The sequence below is a fragment of the Amblyomma maculatum genome, chromosome 1 (genome assembly GCF_055883805.1).
Source record: "Amblyomma maculatum isolate TAMU_Amacu chromosome 1, ASM5588380v1, whole genome shotgun sequence".
NCBI lineage: Eukaryota > Metazoa > Arthropoda > Arachnida > Ixodida > Ixodidae > Amblyomma > Amblyomma maculatum.
In genome coordinates this window covers 326,283,004-326,302,335 of record NC_139344.1, presented here as the reverse complement: position 1 = coordinate 326,302,335, position 19,332 = coordinate 326,283,004, and the positions used below count along the sequence as shown (strand labels likewise).

Sequence of the window (19,332 nt, the reverse complement as noted above, 5' to 3'; positions counted from 1 at the left end):
CCTGACCTCTTCTCACCGTACATCGCCGAGCCCCTGGCCTTCGTGCCCTTGTAGCTATTTTCCCTCCGCCCATTACTCTGAGGCCGCCTGGAACGAGACCCTGTCCATGGTTGGCCTCGAGCGGCATCGCGGCCATGTTTATATGCCGCTATGAATACAGCTATTTGCCCGCTGTTTCACGATGTTACAGTACTAAGGAATGCGTGATAGGGAATGCATGATAAGTGACGGAGGACCGGGTACTTTTCATCCTTCTGTGCCGCTGTGTAGCGCCATCCCATGCGCGAAACTAAAATATAGCAATTCATTAATGCATTCTTCGTAAAAAAAAAAAAAAAAAAAAGAGGTCCTGTATTTCAAGCTGCTGATTTAGCGTGTTGACGTTGTTAAAATGGCGATTTGGAAGCAGTCATTTAAGACCGATGCAGATTTGGTGAGACCGGTCTTCAAATGGTGCACTAAGCATGAGTTCTCATTGCTGACGGCAAAGAAGCTAGAAGTAGTAAATAAATCTAATTATCTTTCCATTAATTTTTTTTCGTGCTTCTAAGATCGTCACGTGGTTATCAATACAAGCATTTAGAGATGCTATGTGACTAGGCCCATGGATGACCCCAAAACTAGCTGGCAACGTTTACTATACTTCTCCTACGTCTTTGCTGTAATCGATCACAATGACTTCCAAAAAGGGGGCCAAGCTAGGGAGTCGGCAAAGAAAAAAAAAAGTTTTTTTTTTAATGGAATTTTTGCTGTGCTGCCCAAGGGAGGACGCGCTGCGGTCCGCAGGAACCACGCCCAAGCAGGAAACGCGCCAGCTAATCTGGGTGCCGGGCAAAGAGAGAATTAGTGCGCGTCTATCGGTCGGCAGCCTGCCGCCGGTGCGGCGCCCAGCGCGCATTTCGGAATCGCGCAGCAATTTCACCTTTGCTTTCGCAACGTGAACAAAACTAGGTTTTTCTGATCCACTCCGCAAACTCCTAAGCATTGCTATAAGATCGAGCGAGCGCTTCCCGAAGTACTTTCGGCGGAAATGAAAAAATGTGGAATTTTTAAGCGCCCGGAAGTGAAACTCTCAACTCGGAAACGCTGCGGTTAAATGCTGCAGAGTCTAAGCTTAGCACGCACAACGACGAACTCTCTGGACCTGACGGTGGCTGCTTCGCGGTCAGCTGGCCTCATTGAAACGCGCGAACGCACCGATAATAAGGAAGACGGTCCGGTTTCCTCATGGGTCTCTGGAACCTGGGCGTTTTTTAGTCCGCACCAGCAGGGCTTGCTATATGTGCCTGTTTCTTATTATGCTTCCATTGGTGCAAGCGAGTTAATGCTTCGATACTTCGGCATTGGAACGATTTGAACCGCACAGTTGTTTCCAACGTGCATTTGCTGAGTTGCTTCCAACGAAACCAGTGCAATATACTAGTTGTTGAATAAGTACTCACCAGAGGTTCACTCGTATAATCACAGGCTTTGTGTGGAGCAGCGTTGCCAGCGAGATTTATGGATGTACCCGTCCTCTCCTTTCTTCTGCATAAGTGGGTAGTAAGGCTGTCTTAAGAACGGTGTCACTCGTGAATACTTGCCGATGTTATCTTATCGAAAGTGTCACTCCGAGGTTCGTTTTGTAGAAAGTGAAATAAAAGAGCCTAAAAGGACCTGCCACTGTTGAGGCAAACGTAAAAATGTCCACAGACTCTAGGATAAGCCACGTCGCTGGATGACGTCTTTCGGCACGCCCTAGGCCGTTCGAGTTGGATATGACCTCGTTGGAGCGAGCCCCTAATCACGTCTGATCAAATTGCGCAGAATGAGTTGTTAATCAGGTCATCTCCGTTGCGAGAGCGCATTGCCTTTCCGTTCGTATACGCTGCGCGTGATGATATTTCAGCGCACGGTGCGCATTCAGGCGCGAGAGTGCGGCCTCGACATTGAACTACTCGCTTTCATTCGGAGCTCGAGGGCAGCTGGCAGAGAGTCGGCGTAGTACCATTGCGCAGGCAAATTACCAAAGCGCGCATGTATGCACGTGTTTAAAAGTCGCGACATTACGGAGCCTTAACTCTTTTCTGGGCGAAGACCGAACCAAACTAGCGCTGCGTGTCTCAAGGCCTAATTTCAAACATCCGAGACGAGCAGGAGAAAGAACGAAGCAGGGCGGCCTACCTGGACCAGCAGGACAAAAAGGGACGACCGGTCTTCTCCGCTCAGTACGGGAACCGGCGAGCTTTGAAAACGAGCACGACTGCAGAACAGCGCCGTAGGTAGGACCGGAGCACTTTGGTCGCACACAACTGCTATAGCCGGCAGGGAGCAAGGAACGGAGATCCGGACAGATGAACAGTGTCCACAGCGGGATGAAGGCGACGACGACTTGGGTGAAGACGCGACGACGCGCGTCGTTGACTGATTGCAAGAAGGAGGCGTCCGTCCTTCCCGGCGCTGCTTGAGGTCCAGCGGGCTGCGGCGTCGGCTGAGATTCGGCCGGTCCCAAGGGCGGCGTGCTTTCTTCAGCCGTTCCCCCCCTTGCCCGCGTGGCCCCGTTTGGCCCAGTTTGGGGGCGACGCGAGAGTTTTTTCCCCCTTGGGCACCCACCGAGATGGGGAAAAAATAAAGAAGGAGCTAAAGCGGTGCAGAAACAAAGCGTCTGGCGCGTGACTCCTGCGCCGGATTCCGTGTACCCGCTCTTGCTTTCGTCCCCTCCACTCCGCCCTCGCCCACCTGCCACTGCCGCCGCCGCTTTCTCCGCACTCTTCTTCCCAGGAAAACCACCGCTTGACGCCGCCGGTCGAACCGTCCGGGGTGTCTGTCGTCCGCGTAGCGTGTGACTCCGAGTTTTCCTGCCATCGACTTGACTACCGGTCTCCGGAGTGGACCATGGTCCAGGACAACCTGTCCTTCAGGACTGATTTGGGAGGCTATCTATCCCTGCCACGTATAGGACGGCCATCACTACTACGTGGCTCGCCTCGGTGCGTTACGAAAAAGGGGGCCCACTTTCGTCGTCAGCGGGCAAGAAGAGATAGTAGTCGCCGGCGCCCCCGTCTGCTCTTGGCTGTTGGCTCCAATGAGCGCGTTCGCTGGCCCACGTATGCGCCATACTCCTTAGGAAAGTCGTCTTCTTCGTTGGCGGCGCCCCAGCGGGCACCAGCTGCCACCAGTGTGCGCTGCAGATAGGGCACGTGCATGCTGCTTGGACGACCACACGGTTTGCTAGCTGGTAGCGCTTCCCTCCAGGCAGCCTCCTGCCCGCTGCAGGAAATTTTATAACGGCGCTATCGGAGCGGAGTCCCCTGGCCCTCAAGTCGGGCCACGTGCCCTCTTTAGTATACGCGGCATGTATGCGTGCTGTGGAGCCTTGCAGAGGTTGTCACCCTACCATAGACGCGGTCGCGTAAAACCTCGCGCATACGTTCGCCGGGCCTCGGTTACGTGGTTTGTGCTCCGTGTGCGAAGCACACGTATACTGTTAGCGAAATCATGCTGCGTCTCCTGGCATCGATTGCGTCACACTTATGCAGGGTTAGACACGATAGTTAACAAACAGGCCAAGAAATGAAAACAAAAAATGGCCTTTTTTCGAAGTAGTAGTCCGTGCTGCGCGATATTAGACTTTCAGTTTGATTATGATGGTCAGATCCGATGAAAGAACCATCGCTTTAATATCATGACCGCAGTACAGAATGATTTACGTGACCTAGGCCTCAGCAAAAATCAACTTAACCGGGGCATAGGGCGAAGCGGGCCGCCTTACAGCCCCCTGATATACTGACTGGGCTTTTGGTAGACATACATGCTCTGTCCATGCAAGCACCCCTACCCCTCCCTCCCTCCCTCCCTCCCTCTCCCTTCCCGCCGTACAGAAGATTCGTGTGGGTTCTCTTCGACAACTTATCCTGGCTAAGTTCGAAGATTTCACGAGGTTTGGCAGGATATTATTCTGAATGGCGCCATGTAACATGTTCTACCTTAGCCCTCGCTAGCTTTCGCTCAATTTTAGCACCGTGTTCTAAAGAATTAGCTGGCTCAAGAAGTTTTGCTGAAACGTAATACCGGATCAGCGCCATGAATAATCGTGTTCACTCGACTAAAATCGATACTGTTCCTTTGCGGGCACCGTTCAGGCTTCAGCTGCCGTTCTGTCAGTTATGAAGTTGCGCTTTTCCACTCGCTATTATAGCTCGCCCTGGCAACTACTTTCCTTAAAGATTAAAGAAGTAGCTTTCACAATGCAATCAGTGGAGGCCGTAATGCGTTTTTTTTTTTATGGCTTTATACGTGAAGGTGACCTTTGTTTTCCTCCTCTCCCTTCTGAAAGCAGGCGGCCATGTATATCTTTCCCTGAAAATTGGTTGTCGCTTCTAGGAGCTTTCCGTTCGTAAAGAATGCACAACACAACTTTATACTCGAAATCAAGTGCAGCTGCCTAAACGCGGCGAATAGCCCATGCTAGTCATGCAAACAACTTAGTCGATTTAGCCCTAACCGCCTGTCACCGCTCTTCGTGCTCTTTTTTTTTTTCTTTTTTTATTACCCTCTTACGGTCACTCTTTTTTCAACTCCTCACTTAGTTCGACGACCAGGGCGATTTTCGAGTAACTGTCCAGCAGCTAGGGTTATACCTGACCGACTCTACACCTAGCCACCGCGAACAGTTGCAAAGCAGGCAAAGTATAGGCAAAACTAAGCGGCGCTGCTTGCAGGCTGGACGACACGGCAGAGCGCGCGAAAGTTATTTGCTACTGCTGGGCTTGAAACTGTGCGGAAGTCCTCGATGGCATTGCCTGCGTCCAGATAGGGCTCTCCAAACGCTCGGCCTGCGCGCGTACCTGACCGAGAGCGGAACTGCGAGAAAGAGGGGAAGGTGGGTAAGAACGTGGTGCTCGTTTGGATACTATGCACCGGAAAGGAGCGACCAGGAAGTGCTCGTCCTGGCCAGAGCGGTTTTCTTTCCGCTCTTGGTGCGCATGCCAGAATCGGCTGCGATCGGGCTGTTAATCTATTACGTCAGAGCACGAAAGTTACATGTCGCTTCCGGTATATAAAGAAGAGGAGAAGGAGGAGGAGATGTGGAGGTGAAAACTGAACAGGAAACGCTTCGGAGTGCTGGTACAGCCAGGGCTTTGGTATGCGATGTCGACGCGAGCAGCTGGTTCCCTTAAGGTTTACTAAAAGTCCCAAAACAAGAGAAGTGACATTGCTCACGTGCGTGTATTTTAGTCAGTGATGACCATTTACGTGAAAATATTGGTGAAAACGTCTGTATGATTACGTAAGGCTCACTGCACGTAACCCTTACTGCGTCTTATTAATCTCATGAAGGGTTGCTCAGTGGTCAGTGTAGTGTCTGAAAGCATCTTCTTAGAAACTACCGCGCTACATATGCTTCTAAAAAAAAAAAAAAAAAATCACATGTAATATAGCTGCATGTCACAGGAAAACCCATTTGTTGGTATTCCCAACAAAATACATTACCCAATCACAAAGACGCTGCTGGATTCAGGTCACGAATGATCTGGTGGAAATTTCCTTACGCGCCGTTCCCTTTTGATTCATTGAACTTTTGGTTCTTTCATTCGGAATATGGCTGCACCAGGCTATAAAGAATAAGCAATGAAGCTCTTTAAATGTGAGACGATGGTTTCCACTCGCAGAATATCTTGTAGTGACGGGTTCTTCTCTTCTTGCTGTAACTATATATTGTAGTAGCTGTTTCCTTATGGACGAGCTGCACACGAGCAACATTAATTCTTTTACTGCATTTCTTTCACGTGGTTATCGGCTTGGCATAGTGTAACGACACCGCACCAACTTACGTGCAGTGGGCTGTATTATCGCCCCAGTCGATGCGTATTCCTTGAGGAAAACGAAGGAAGTCATGCGCTCGCACAGTTAGAATACCCAGTTTCTGAGTCTTTTGTTTCAACGCTATTTTCTAGCTGCGTCTCCTCTTCCACACCTTGTGTTGCTTCGCTCCCATCCTTTGCACTGTCCTATAAGGTATACAACCATGTTGTTCATAACAGAATTTGCGAAGTACATTATAAAAGGCCTGCTATTATTCCAGGTTAAGTACATTAAGAGATAGAAAGCGTGCAGAGTGGGTCAGAGAAATAACTCAAGTTTACGACATTCTAGTGGAAATTAAGAAGAAGAAATGGACATGGGCAGGACATGTAGTGCGAAGAGAGGATAACCGATGGTCGCTGAGGGTAACAAACTGGATTCCAAGGGAAGGAAAGCGTAGCAGGGGGCGGCAGAAAGTTAGGTGGGCGGATGAGATTAAGAAGTTCGCAGGGGTCAAGTGGATGCAGCTAGCACAGAACCGGGTTAAGTGGAGAGATATGGGAGAGGCCTTCGCCCTGCAGTGGGTATAATCAGGCTGGTGATGATGATGATGATGATGATGATTATTATTCCAGGTTTCAAAATTTACAATATTTTGTAGCTTTTTGTGAACTTTCGTCTCCCGAGTTACATGTTGAAGGAAAAATATGATTAAAAGGCCAGGCTGGATTGACAGAAAAAAAGCACGCGGACCACATACCGAAGGAAGCAAGATTCGACAACAGTGTTTGTCGGCTGTGGCACATCAGCGTCCGTGGTATAATATCCGTCCAGAAATGCGGCCCTGTTAGGGCATCCCGCCATGAAATTGCAGGCACTGTTACTTGTACCACATCGGAAACACTAGAGGGGTGCGGCCTTTTCATTAGAAGATCGCCATCTGCTGGCTGTATTTTTTCTTACGTTCATCCATAATTACCTTCAGCGTCCCGATTTCGAAACTTTGGATCGTTGCTTGTTAATATCGTTGGATACTGCATTTTAAATCGTGCGACATCAATTCAAGAGCTGATATCGTTTAGTGATGGCCTGATCTGCACGGGCGCAGCGCCGCGAAGTCCATCAGCGCGTTATTAGCCAACATATATGCAGAATTTAAGAATACGTCGCCAAAGCATCGAGTGAGCGGTAACCTGGTTCGTATTAGCCTTAGGTTATACGACGAACAGCGACATTGTTCCTAAATGTTGAATGAAAATGAATAAGGACAGAACCTCGCTGTAGCGTTGCTGACATTTTTAAGTCTACTTGAACACCGATAACCGATCGGTTGAAGGATAACCGATGGTTATCAACAAGCTGGATTCCAAGGGAAGGAAAGCGTAGCAGGGGGCGGCAGACAATTAGGTGGGCGGATGAGGTTAAGTTCGCAGTGGTCAAGTGGATGCAGCTCGCACAGGACCGCATTAATTGCAGGAATATGGGAGAGGCCTTCTTCTCCCTGCAGTGGGTATAGTCAGGCTGAGGATGGTGATGATGAACAACATTTTTTTTTTTTCAAGCTCACTTGTACGAACATTGGTTCAGCGATAAGGCTCCGCTCTCTTTCGGTATATATTTTTCACTTTCTCTAGCTTGAGTTGCGCGTACGAAGCGCGCTCGTTCGAATGCGCGCTGTCGGTATATTTATGTTGCGGGACTGGGAAAAATAGTGAAGAGAAACTAGCAACCTATTGTCTCTGCTACCAAGACAGAGTAACTATTTTGACACTTGATGTGTGGTATTCATATGTATAAAAGCGAGATATTTTGAACGTACGATTATTGCTTGTTTTTTACAATTTTAGACCTCGCGGTAAGTGCACCAATCCCTACAGACACAGATAAAAAGTAGTATGGATATTACAGAAATAAAGTTGTCATCGGGAAGGAGAGAGAGAGAGAAAGAAAGATACAAGTTTGACTGTTACCAGCCCACTTCGCGTGGACGAGAAACGTTTCTTTGGACACTGCCCCATAGAACCCCGTGATGGTCGTTGAACTTGTCGCGGGCGCACTGAAATGCTCATTTAAAAACGCTCCCACAAGTCTCAGTGTTGTCGTCCATCTGTTGATTGAGGTTAGCCAACCTCCGCTGCCAGGTAGCATGCGAATATTTGTTGAGAACATGCACGGCTTGGTGTACGTTTAACAACAACAACAAAAACAAAAAGCACCATTCTGTTTGGCACGCCTTCCTCTATCCCGGTGATGGTATATTCGTGGCGCAACTGCTATTTCACCTGTACTTTCTGTTGCTCTCAACAAAAACACGATATGGCTCACTCACCTAATTAACCTGTCTCCGTGATGTGCAGCTTCTGGGAGAGTCTTGACACGACGCGGGATGAAGGACTCTGCGTAGAAGCACTAATGAACCTGGAAGCTCTTTTCCGATTGCGATGATTTGAATACGCGTTCCTCGCATCGCTCCGAATATGATGGTGCCTCATCCGCCAAGGCCTAGCTATATGTGGAAACGTGACGCACTTAGATTGTGCGCTTCGAAAATTTAGAACGTGTTATCCTTGGTTAACCCTCGCTGCCTATGCACTGCGTCTGCATAGCGGCTATATAAGGAGTAGGTGTCCAGCAGAGCCTTCTTGCAAGATGACCGTCGGCGTCGTCGCAAGAGCGTCAAGTGCGAAATCACGTCAGGGCATTCTGTTCGGCAACTCGAAATAACGCGAGAGGACATGCGATAAGAAGAAAATATTCAGCCTAATGCACTTCTATTTGAGAGCTGCATTATCGGATGCTCTCAGCTCTTGCTGTCACGTCACCGTCTTTGCTGGCGCGCTTTAATTCTTTGTCGGCATCGAAGACTTCCGCCGCTGCACTTCCTATAGGTCGTCGAGACCCTACATTTGGAAGGGTGTGGTCCTAACTAGCGATATTCTAGTGCCCTAGCTGTGTGAGGTCATTTAACACGTTCTAACTATGTCGAAATGCCTTTATGAGTTAATGAAGGCCGTTGTTGGCTACTTCACTTGCTCGATTGCCATCGAAAAGTTGGTTGCAAAGTACGAACGGCATATGTCAAACTTCTTCGCCACTGACAGCGCTGTTTCATCGCTATCGATGTGGGAGCCCTGTAATCAGATCACTGGGTAGAGATATACAGTGACGTTGCTTACCCTGGCGGTGGTGTTGTTAACTCTAACATTGATGCTAACCGATCCATCTTGCGACGTGCCGTTTCGAAGGCTGTAGTCTATAAAAGTTAAATTCTTGAAATGAACTTATTTTCTTCCCAAGTCGGCACATAGACCTTTCGTTCCAAGAGCAAAGCTCTGGATTTGCTTTGACTGCACTGAAGGAGGGATTTACAGCAGATTGGTCCGGTTACCAGCAGAGCTATATAGAAACATATTTGCATACACATCTGAACGACACCGACCGTCGAGTGAGACGGGAATGCAAAAAAGGTGCACGCGCACTCCTCGCACCTCGCTTGGTGGGTTTTCTTTCTTTGAAAAGATGCCGGACACATAAAAGGTCATTATGTTTATGCGCACATGAGTGCCTCATTTTAAGCACATTGCGGATCGGATATCTAATTAGTCTACACGTTCAGAATTAAAAACTAAATCCAAGAGAAAGAAGGTTTTAAAGAGGTGCATGAGGTTCTCCTACCGGGCGCCTTGGCCAGACTCCGTTTGTGTGTGTGTTGTTCGGGCAGTGGCGTTGGTCAGAGCGCGAAGAGGAGTGGCAGGCGCGCTTATATAGAAAACCGGCGAAATCGTGGAAAGGGTGACCCCGTTGGTGGCCGCTGTCCGATATGTCGCCAGCGCGGGCGGCCGCTCCTCGCCGATGGGGACGCTTGGGCGCACCACTGGCACACTTGCACGCTTGGGCTGCGCGCAATTCGTGCGACGCCACGCGCCCTCCTGCGCGCGCGTGGTCCAGCTGGCCGGCCGGTGCTCCCGCGACATTGGCCGCCGTGGCGCCGTCGACGCTTCTTCTTCCGCTGGACACTCGCCTGGAGGCACGCTCGAAAAGGCTGGGCGATTCTTAACTGCCCGAGGGTCTATGCTGCTTCGACTTTATTGCTTGGCACGTGGGCTCTAGGAGGAGGGCGCTTAGTCGAGTAAGCTTTCGTTCAGTCGGATCATGACGAACATGTACATGCACTCAATTGCGTGGCAGTTTCAAAAACACAATGACCGCGGCATTAGGGGCTCTGCGGAGTCTCAAGGTGTTCCTTGTCCGTTGGCTTGGCACGTTATAGCCGAAAGCTCCACGCCTTCTGCCTAGTAGAATACCAGCCAGAAGGGACATCCGGGCAAGAGACGCGGCGAGCCAAAAGGATTTGTCATCGATGGTCCTATAACTGGAGTGGTCATGGAATTGACCACGACTGAGAGATGATGCGTGTCGCATTACGATTATCATTGCCACTTCTGTGCCGTAAGGAGCGCGATGAGACTGCGAATTATTTTTCAGTGATATTCAGAACAACATTAAAAACACTATTTCGCCGATGTCTTCGAGAGTTTTCGATGGCGTTAAAACTGTATCTGGCATTGTGCCTCTTTCCAGACGCGCACACTTTGATAAAATTGGGATATGATTAGAAGGTGAATAAGGGAAATAACAAATAAGTACTCCCACGCTGACAACACCCTACGTTCTTTTGAATCCTGTTGATGTAGTTCGTGTGACTGTCCGCACTATTGAAAAGTGACAGACTGTTTTCGGCCTAATACTTGACCTTGTTGCTCTATTGGCGAAGCGTCCTTGAAAGATTACGTGTGGATCAATGCAGTGCATAGAACCCGGAAAAGGCGACAGGAGAAACGCTGGATCTCAGTGTTGATGAGAAGACCTCCCCTTTAACGTGCAGACCACGTTACTACTAAGCTGCTTGGATCCCTTTATTTGCTGTGCTAATCAATCGCTGATTGAAGGTTTCGCGGTGTCGTCGAGTAGCGTACATCATTTAGTTTGGTTTGGTTTGTGAGCTTTAACGTCCAAAAGGACAGTCAGGCTATGAGAGACTTCGATCGTAGTGGAGGGTTGCGGAAATTTAGACCGCCTGGTGTTCTTTAACATGCACTGACTTCGCACAGCACACGGGTGCCTTGCTTTTCGCCTCCATCGAACGAAAAGCGTCCCCCGCGGCCGGGATTCGATCCCGCATCCTTGCACACAGCAGTCGAGCCTCCTAACCACTGCACCACCACTCATTTATCAAGATACTAGCCGTGCGCGTGCATGTCAAATGTGCATTGAGAAGTTCCAACTAATATTTTTTTTGCTTTTCGTATTGCGTGAATAGCGAGCCTGTGGGAGTAATTCACCCCCCCCCCCCCCCTTCCCTCCTCATCAACACGCGCACATACTTGCGCCGGTCGCGTTGTCTTCGGGGCGTTCTCTTCTGCACTAGTTTTCAGAGTTTCAGAGACGAAAAGATTTTCTAGTAACAGTTAAGTGACTGCGACCGTAGCACACCGTGTGCGCCTCTTTCGAACCAACCTTCGCACCCCTTTGTTTATTTTTCTCTGGGAAAGGGAAAGAAGAGAGCGACAGCGACAAGACGTTTAATAAAAAACGACGGGGGTCATCCCATCATTCGAACCGATAGATAAAATTGCAAAGCTGTCTTAAACTCAGAAAAGGTGCGAAGTTGCAGAATGACATGAAGATGAAGATGCTTTGAAATAGCAACACAAAATTTTGATCACGATCAGCAGCTTGGGCATCTTTATTATTGGATCATATGTGACAAAGTCAGCGCCTGTCTCTTTTCTGTCCGCTTGTTCTGCGCTGTTTTGTCACAAACTTTTGGGCTTCTTCATTGGACCCTCTGATTCCTCTGATTAGCATCTCATTCAATGATATGAAAGTTTGTTCTTACGCAACCCACTCTTTTCCATTTCTGCTTGGGCGCTCTCTCCGGGGAAGGAAGTCTTAATCATTCTGCGTTCCGCCTGGCGCTGTTATATCTCCTCCCACGCATTTCAGGTTTTCCGTAGAATCAGCTTACTGGTTCCGCCAAACTCCTATAACGTTTTACCACGAGAACAAGAGTGAAGCGAGCCTTTAGGAGACCTAAGCAATATGGTTCTCACTTTTTTTCCGGGAAACGCTGGCTTCCGAGCGCGTTTGCACTTGCGTGTCGGGCAATGGCTCCTATACAAAAGTTGGCTCGAGTCGTCGTCGTCGCCACCGCTGCTGCTGCCGTCACGCGCGTCTAGTAGTGCGGGTTCGCGTGCGAGACGCTTCCTCTCGGGCAGTTTCCACGCTCTACACCGATGTGTGTCCGCGGATGCCCCCCCCCCCCCCCCCCCCCTCATTGCTTTCTTTCACATATGCATTCCTAACGATGCTGTTACCGTTTCTTCTGGCTTCCTTTTTACTTTTCGGCCGCTGTTCCTCGACTTGCGAATGGACTCTCGCTCTGAACCGTTTTCCTTTCCCGGTCGCCTTCGGCGAGCAACATTTTAAGCACTCTTTTTCCACCGTCTCCTTGCGTGCGGTCTACAATTGTGGCTGCGTAGCTTCGCTGTCTATATACGTGCGTTTGCGGCGCCGGGCTAATTCCTGCATGCTGGGACTGGAGTTCGACCAAGACAGCAGAAACAAAATGAGAAACAGAGACAGAGAAAAGAAAAGTGAAACCCTCGTTAAAAAGGTGCGACGCCTCTCGTATGGCTTCCAAGCGGGCATGCGCTGTCCCGGTGAACTTGCACGAGGACAAAATGCAAGCGCTCCCGCGCAGAGCGTTCGTTGGCATGCCGGGCCGTGAGGTCGCAATTTGTTTGCGAAAACGGAGTGTGTGAGAAGAAACAGGAAGGGGGAAAACACGAAAGGCACGGGGTTAGAAGACGAAGACGAAGCGTCGATTGCGTTTTACAACGACAATGCATTCTTGGCTTGTACAAGTGAGGCTGTTGAAGCGAAGTGCGAGAGTCATCTAAGGCTCAGGAGAAACGGAAAACATGAACGAAGCGAGAATGAAGGAAAGGAAGATAAAAACAAAGGAAGGCAAAAGAGGTAAGAAGAAAATACGACGCCTAGCGCAGCGCGCCTTTAAACGTGTCCATGTTTCTGTCTTAGCCCGTGGAATGTGCTGGCTTGGGTTTTACGGCGTTGTGGGAGATCATGCGCCTGTTAAATGGGCTTGCGTGAATGGGGCAGAGAGGAGATGATGAGGTCGGCGTTACTGCATTCTTAAAATCTTGGTTTGGCGTACAGTTACCTGTGTCATGCGCATTGTGCACTGTATTTATGGTACAGCTTGTTTAATAACACGCGGACAGTACCCACGTAGTACCTAACATTAGAATGAGAGGTTATAAAAATGTTATGGTTGAAGTTTTATTTTGCTCTGGTACTTTATATTTGAGATAAATGTATCTACAACGTTACATATTAGACCGAAAACGTTAGTTTAACATGCGAAGTAAACGTTTTCGTAACGCTGACTTTTATATGTTACTTTAATGTTATAAATTAACAAATAATATATGTTGTATCACATCATTATTTCACCGTTTTAATTATTTTGTATACTCTTCTTCACGTGATTACAATGTTTTGAACCATCACTATAAAAAACACTACAAATATATTTCAAGCACTGGGTACCAAAACTTTCCCACATGGTCTTACATCAACGATGTCCTTCGTCCAGTTGTACTTCGCAATAAAATCACTAGAAATAGTGACTACCATACATTGCATGCACAGCTGCGTTGTTTTATTGCAATGCCTTGCTTATTTTCCCCATTCGCCGCTATCACTCATGCGACACCCCTCAGTGTTGCTTATATAAGGTTGTTTCCATAATATTCGCCGGGAGCTGAATGTACGAGTTGCACGTTGGGCTATATTGCGGAGCCGGAGCTCTATCGTCCTAGTTATGTCTCCTTGAAAAACGTTATGTATATTTTGACCTGGCGGGCCCGCACCCTGCAACAGATATATTTTAATATATTAAGAATTTTCCATTTATGTTATATAAATGTTTATTTAATGTAAGGAAAAATCTATTTTAATGTTTATTTCAAGGATATTAGTAACATGAACCAATATAGAAACGTTAAAAATATCACACTAAAACACTGAATCAACATTGGACCTAAAAAAACTTGTAAAATTATTGTCAAGTTTCGCTGCTGCCTGGTTAGTTATCTCTAAAACTGCTAAGTAGAAGTTCAACTGTTCGATTTCAACAAGAACGCAAGCAAGCAAGCAAGCAAAAGGAGCGATACTAAAACGCGTAATTCATTTTCGAAACTCGGTCTTATCGGCACAGTTCGGCATTTGTAGCATACACGCCACAGCTAAATGGCCATTGAGCGGGAGTTGCACAGAGATAAAGGAGAAAATTAACAGTCTCCAGAAGTTATCAATCACCGGGAGCCTCCCAGAGCCAGTCTTTCCTGATCAGATAATTTCACAGGTAGCATGTAATGGTTGAAATAAGTGGCGCGGTTGTTCGTTTTTAAGTAGCACTGCGCTACTTTGCACTCCTTTACGGACTGGCAGCCCCTGTACCTCCTCGCGAAACGTCGCCTGCTAGCGCAGTTCTGTTGATTGTCGTCACTAGGGCAGCCTGCTTAGTTCAGTTGGATAATCTATAGCATGAAAGAGCGCCAATATGAAACAATGAGATAAGCCCCCCAAAAAGGTTGATGCTATGACTATGCCCTGATGGTTAAGCGCCATTTCCACCACTGTCGTCAGTACGCAGAACCGCGTGGGCTTCCGCCTTTCGCTCCATCAAGTGCAGAAACCCAACGTTAACACGAAAAACTGTTTTTAAAAGCCAACAACCACCTGCGTTTTTGTCTGACGTTTCGGCCGCAAGTGGTCAATTGTTTTTAAAAGTCTATAACATGCCTTTCTACAAACACGACTGTAAGGACGACTAGTTTTGCACTCTGGTAAGTCGAATCATTGGGCTGATAAAAAGCGTAGTGGGACGCTTAAGTATCATCATAGGTTGACGCGGTAGCATTGTCGTGCGGACAGTGTGCGTTAAGAAATGATCTTAATTAGTTGCTAAATAGTAGTACTTAATGGTGGTTAGTATTACCACGTAGTAGATCTGTGTAGTACTTATTAGTGCAGGTCAGCGGTGCTATTTTAAAGGACTACATTGCAGTGCTAACTAGTGGTCCTAATTGTAAGTAAATGTTGCTGTAACGCAATGCGTGGCTGTTGCCTTCTCTGCGGTACAATGTAATGCGGCATAACGTCGTGCCGTATAAGGCTACCGATGTCATGGTCGAATGCAACTAAAGTCTGCAGTAACCACTCCACATAATTCCTACGTGAGAGAAAGTAGTCCGCTTTTAAGGCTTTGCTGGTTAATGGTACTTGATACAATCAAATAATAAAATTGTGACGATTCTGCTTACTGTTTGGCAGAATAATACGTCGCCTACCACTGCCATAGCTAGCAACTGCTCTCTTTTTTACACTTTTATCATAATATTGTGTAAACGTTTCTATTGCAGCGTCTGCAGTACTGCTTTCTTGCTGACATTGACACTGTGCGAGGGTCAATGACGCATAGTTCACCTATACTAGGGCCACATTTGGGGGTATGCTTTCTCGGAATGCTGTTTACACACATTCCCCAAATCAACGTGCACGTAGGTTGTCGCGTGCGTGCTGGAACCTCACGCCAGCAGAGATTCCAAGAACGAAATGGAATTTGTATAAAAAACGGGCTCAGTCGTATTCTTCCGTTGGCAACACGGTTATATGCGCGCCTATAAATGTGTCAGCCGCATGTCACTGAAGCGGAAGAGAGATTTCTCTAAATAATTCGTGGAATGAAATGTACGAAATATTTCAAAACATCTAACGACAAGAGTTACATGGGCGAACTAAACCAACGTGCCACATTCACTTCCTCCGCAATCCGTGCTGATGGATGGTCCGTCATTGGCGGCTCTGTCGCAACAGCGTTCGCTTCGCGGCCTTTTACTGGCACAGGTCGCCTTATACTTGCGACCACGGCTTTCGGCATAGCTCTGCGTCTGTCCAGCCGCCGACAGTAGATGCCTTTCGGTTGGCCGTTGGAATGTCCCGCCGTTCTGTGTATGTCTTTGTTTCCCTTCATTTAAAAGAAACGCTGTGAACCGTGAGCGTGGCGCTTCGGTCACGTTTCCGACGTTTCGACAAATGGCAGCCAAGCAAGGTCGTCGGGTGCAGACGTGTCTCAATCAAGACTGACTGAGATACGTCTGGATCTCGAAATGCCGTGCTGCTTGCCGGAGCGGCAGAAATTCGGTGTTCTTTATCCTCATTCGAGGCTTTGCCATTGTGATGTTTGATGTTAGTTTTGTAAATTTTCATCGTCGTAAGCGTCGAAATAGAATGCATGGAATTTTTGGGAAGCTGCTTCCAGCGACGAACAAACGCCAACAAACAGTCGCTTTAGTGTGCAGCCCGATACCTTTCGCGCGCACCAAGTCGTGCGCTGCTGGTCAAGGCAAGATGATGTCGCCTCTGAGCTCTTGATGCAAAGAAACGTTGTCTTTAATCGTGGTGAAATCTGTTAATAGACCGAATTTATTCTACACTACAGCTTTCGACAAGCAAGATGGAATGATTCTTCTAATGGCGTGATGTAGTTTCCGTTTATCGCTTTGCGAACCAACTACGCGTTCTGCAAAAGCGCGCGCACTGTGCGCCCTGGTTAAGGCACTACAAAAGTTTACCTTTTTTTTTTTTTTTTCAGTTATTCCTGAGTGTTCGTATATTCCTCTTAAGTTCATTGCACCTACCTCGCCATTCTACAATATGGCCGTCCGTCCAGGTGTGGCCCTTGTCAAGGTAGTCTTTCCCTGACCGGTGATCAACTATCTCGCACTCTAGGGAACAAAAACTGAGTTCTAAAGGAGCGAAATTCATCCCTTGCTGCTTTATGTCGGGCGAAAAACATTGCCTTGCAGGATATACGAGGAGGTCAGGCACCCAGTTAAGATTTTTATATTTTAGTTGCTAGCTTTGACTGGTGAACGATACTGGGCAGTTGACTGACTGTGTGATCAATGGGTACATTCACTGCAAATTTTCCGTCAGATCAGTGGGTGATTTCATTCAATACTTCCTGTTGAGTAACTGATTGTTGAAATGATCGATCGTTCGAACAGTCGAACTTACTATTGACGGTCTTTCTAAACGGGAAAGATTACATTGAATGCGAGTTCGCTTGTGCTGTCTCGGGGCCTGTTTGACCTCCGCGCGTTGTTCTCTCTTCGCAGCTGGTGACCCTGTCAGAGCAGCCGGCTGGCGTGACGGTGCCGGGCCACCTGTCTCCGGCCGACTGGCGCAAGGTCCGCAGCTTGGCGCTCATCGAACTCACTGCACTCTTCGACCGACTTGGCATTACCTACGCACGCCGAAAGAACACGCGCCGGAGGACCAAAGGTTGGCCGCCTACTCGTCTCGGTCGGGCTAAAATTTCACTTTTCATAAACTGCGTGGAAATTCGCTAAACGTTATAGTTGCAGCATTCGGGGTACATCTGCCTTATTGGAGTAGTAAACAGTAATATACCCACGTGGCTAAACGCTGCTTTGAGTTTTACGGCACTGGATGTGTACAATATTTCGTGCTTTTTATGCCGCGTTGTCTTTCTTTGAACTGAAGTAACTTCGTGGTGATTTACCCTTTTGTTCTGTGCACACCGTGTTGACGTTCCGATTTCCCCTTGACTTTCTGTTTCTTCTGCTCATCGTTTCGAGCATCTCGGCGACTTTCTAATCGGCAATTGCTAGCCAGTCTCTTCCCAACCTTTTTTACCTTTTTTTCTTTCTTTTTGTTTGATAATAAGAAGAGTAAAAAAAATGACCCTATGAATTGTATGTATTCGCTGTATTCGTAGCCATATACTTATAGGGCTAGGAATAAACCGCTGTATAAAATAGAAATAATAGTTTTCATCGACCATCTACCGCGGAAGCCTAATGGTTAAGGCAATCGACTCCTTAAGCTCGTGACCAAATCGCTGCCGTGGCGGCTGCTTTTTGGGGGAGGAGGAGGAGGAAGATGAAGAGGAAAGTCAGGGAGGTTAACCGGTAAAAGAAACCGGTTTGCTACCCTGCACTGGGGGAAAGAGGTGAGTGGATATAAAAGTTGTGAGAAAGGGATGGGTGAAGTTAGTACAGTCACATCACAGACATGCCACATCACATCACGTCACAGTCATATCACATAACATAACAGCAAACTCATAGTCTTTCGATTAGGCCTGCGCTTTTCACAAAGCGGAGCAGTGCCTGGGAGGCCTTCACCGCTGAAGATCACCGTGGCCAGGGGCCTAAAATATTAATTTCAGTCAATGGGCGTCCATCTAGATGCTCCAGCCCACGGCATCTGTGCCAGGGGTCTGTGTGCTGTTCGATTTCAGGGCACGTTAAATACTTGCTGGTGGTGTAAATTTTCGGACCCCTCCACTACGGCAGCGCCTCAGCCTGACTCGCTTTGGGACGTCAAGAACTATTAACTTAAACCTGGGTTTCATCGAACGCACCTGAACCGCCAGACGCCGCAGATCACATCGCGTAAGCTGTCCTCGGCCAGGACTGAAAGGCAACGCATTTCTTGTCGCCCTGCAGAGAGCCTGCTGTACGGCGTGCCGCTGACGACCCTCCTGGAGCAGGACAACCTGCGACACGTCCAGGCCGAGCAGAAGGTTCCCCTCGTCATCCGGGAGGTAAACATGCTTTCCCATGCTTCCGCTTCCATGGGACCGTTATGAAGGTCCAGACAAGGTGTTTTAACGCGAAAGCGTTTCTTGGCTCATGGATGACGTGGACAAGAGATGTGGGCAGGATCTGTGACCATAAGATGTGTACATAACGGCGATAATAAGAAAGTAAGAAAAATATGAATCTTGTCCACGCCCGGACTCACACCACCATCCTTCTATTCCCGAGTCTAACGCGCAAACCACTACACTAGCCGGCTTCATGAGAACGAGTGCATAATTCTGCTTGTCTAGCGTATAAGGACGCCAGACGCCGTTGAGGGAAAAAACAACAGCGGCAGTCTTTCCCTAAAAAAAAAAAAAAATGGTTGAGAAAAAGTAAAAAATAAATAAGAATATATAGATATGAGTAGAAATAAAGTAATAAAAAAGTTTGAAAAAATGTGAAGTAAATGTAAAGTTGTAGACTTCGGATGAGCAACGAAACGCAGAACGCGCTAATAATGTAACTAGGCACGGAACTTCGCAATGCTTTCGCATTTCCACACATAAGGAGACTGAAGTGCACCCTTGTAAATGTTCTTTTTTATCACTGGTGCACGAGTGTATAGACACGGATCTCCCTTGGGAGATCAAGCGGCCGTGGTATCGATAATAAAGCAATGCGCGGAATTGGCAAGCGTCGAATTTGCCAAATGCAGTAAGGAGCACCATGTTCAATAGAAGAACGAAAGCGGCGCAGTCACTTGTTAGGCCACGAAAAAAAAAAAGAAAAAAAAAAAGCTAACTTTCGTGCATATCTAAAGTGGACCACTAGCATTATACAGCACCTT

At 47.8% G+C, this 19,332-nt stretch overlaps 1 protein-coding gene across 1 annotated transcript in view; it reads left to right on the top strand.

The window, feature by feature from the left end:
* The window catches only part of LOC146207350 (rho GTPase-activating protein 18-like), a 199,142-nt gene that overhangs the window by 168,091 nt on the left and 11,719 nt on the right, over positions 1-19,332 (top strand). The window contains exons 8-9 of the mRNA XM_084586566.1: positions 17,052-17,217; positions 18,408-18,505. Of these exons, the coding sequence (XP_084442692.1) occupies positions 17,052-17,217; positions 18,408-18,505 (264 nt within the window). The remainder of the gene's footprint in view (positions 1-17,051; positions 17,218-18,407; positions 18,506-19,332) is intronic.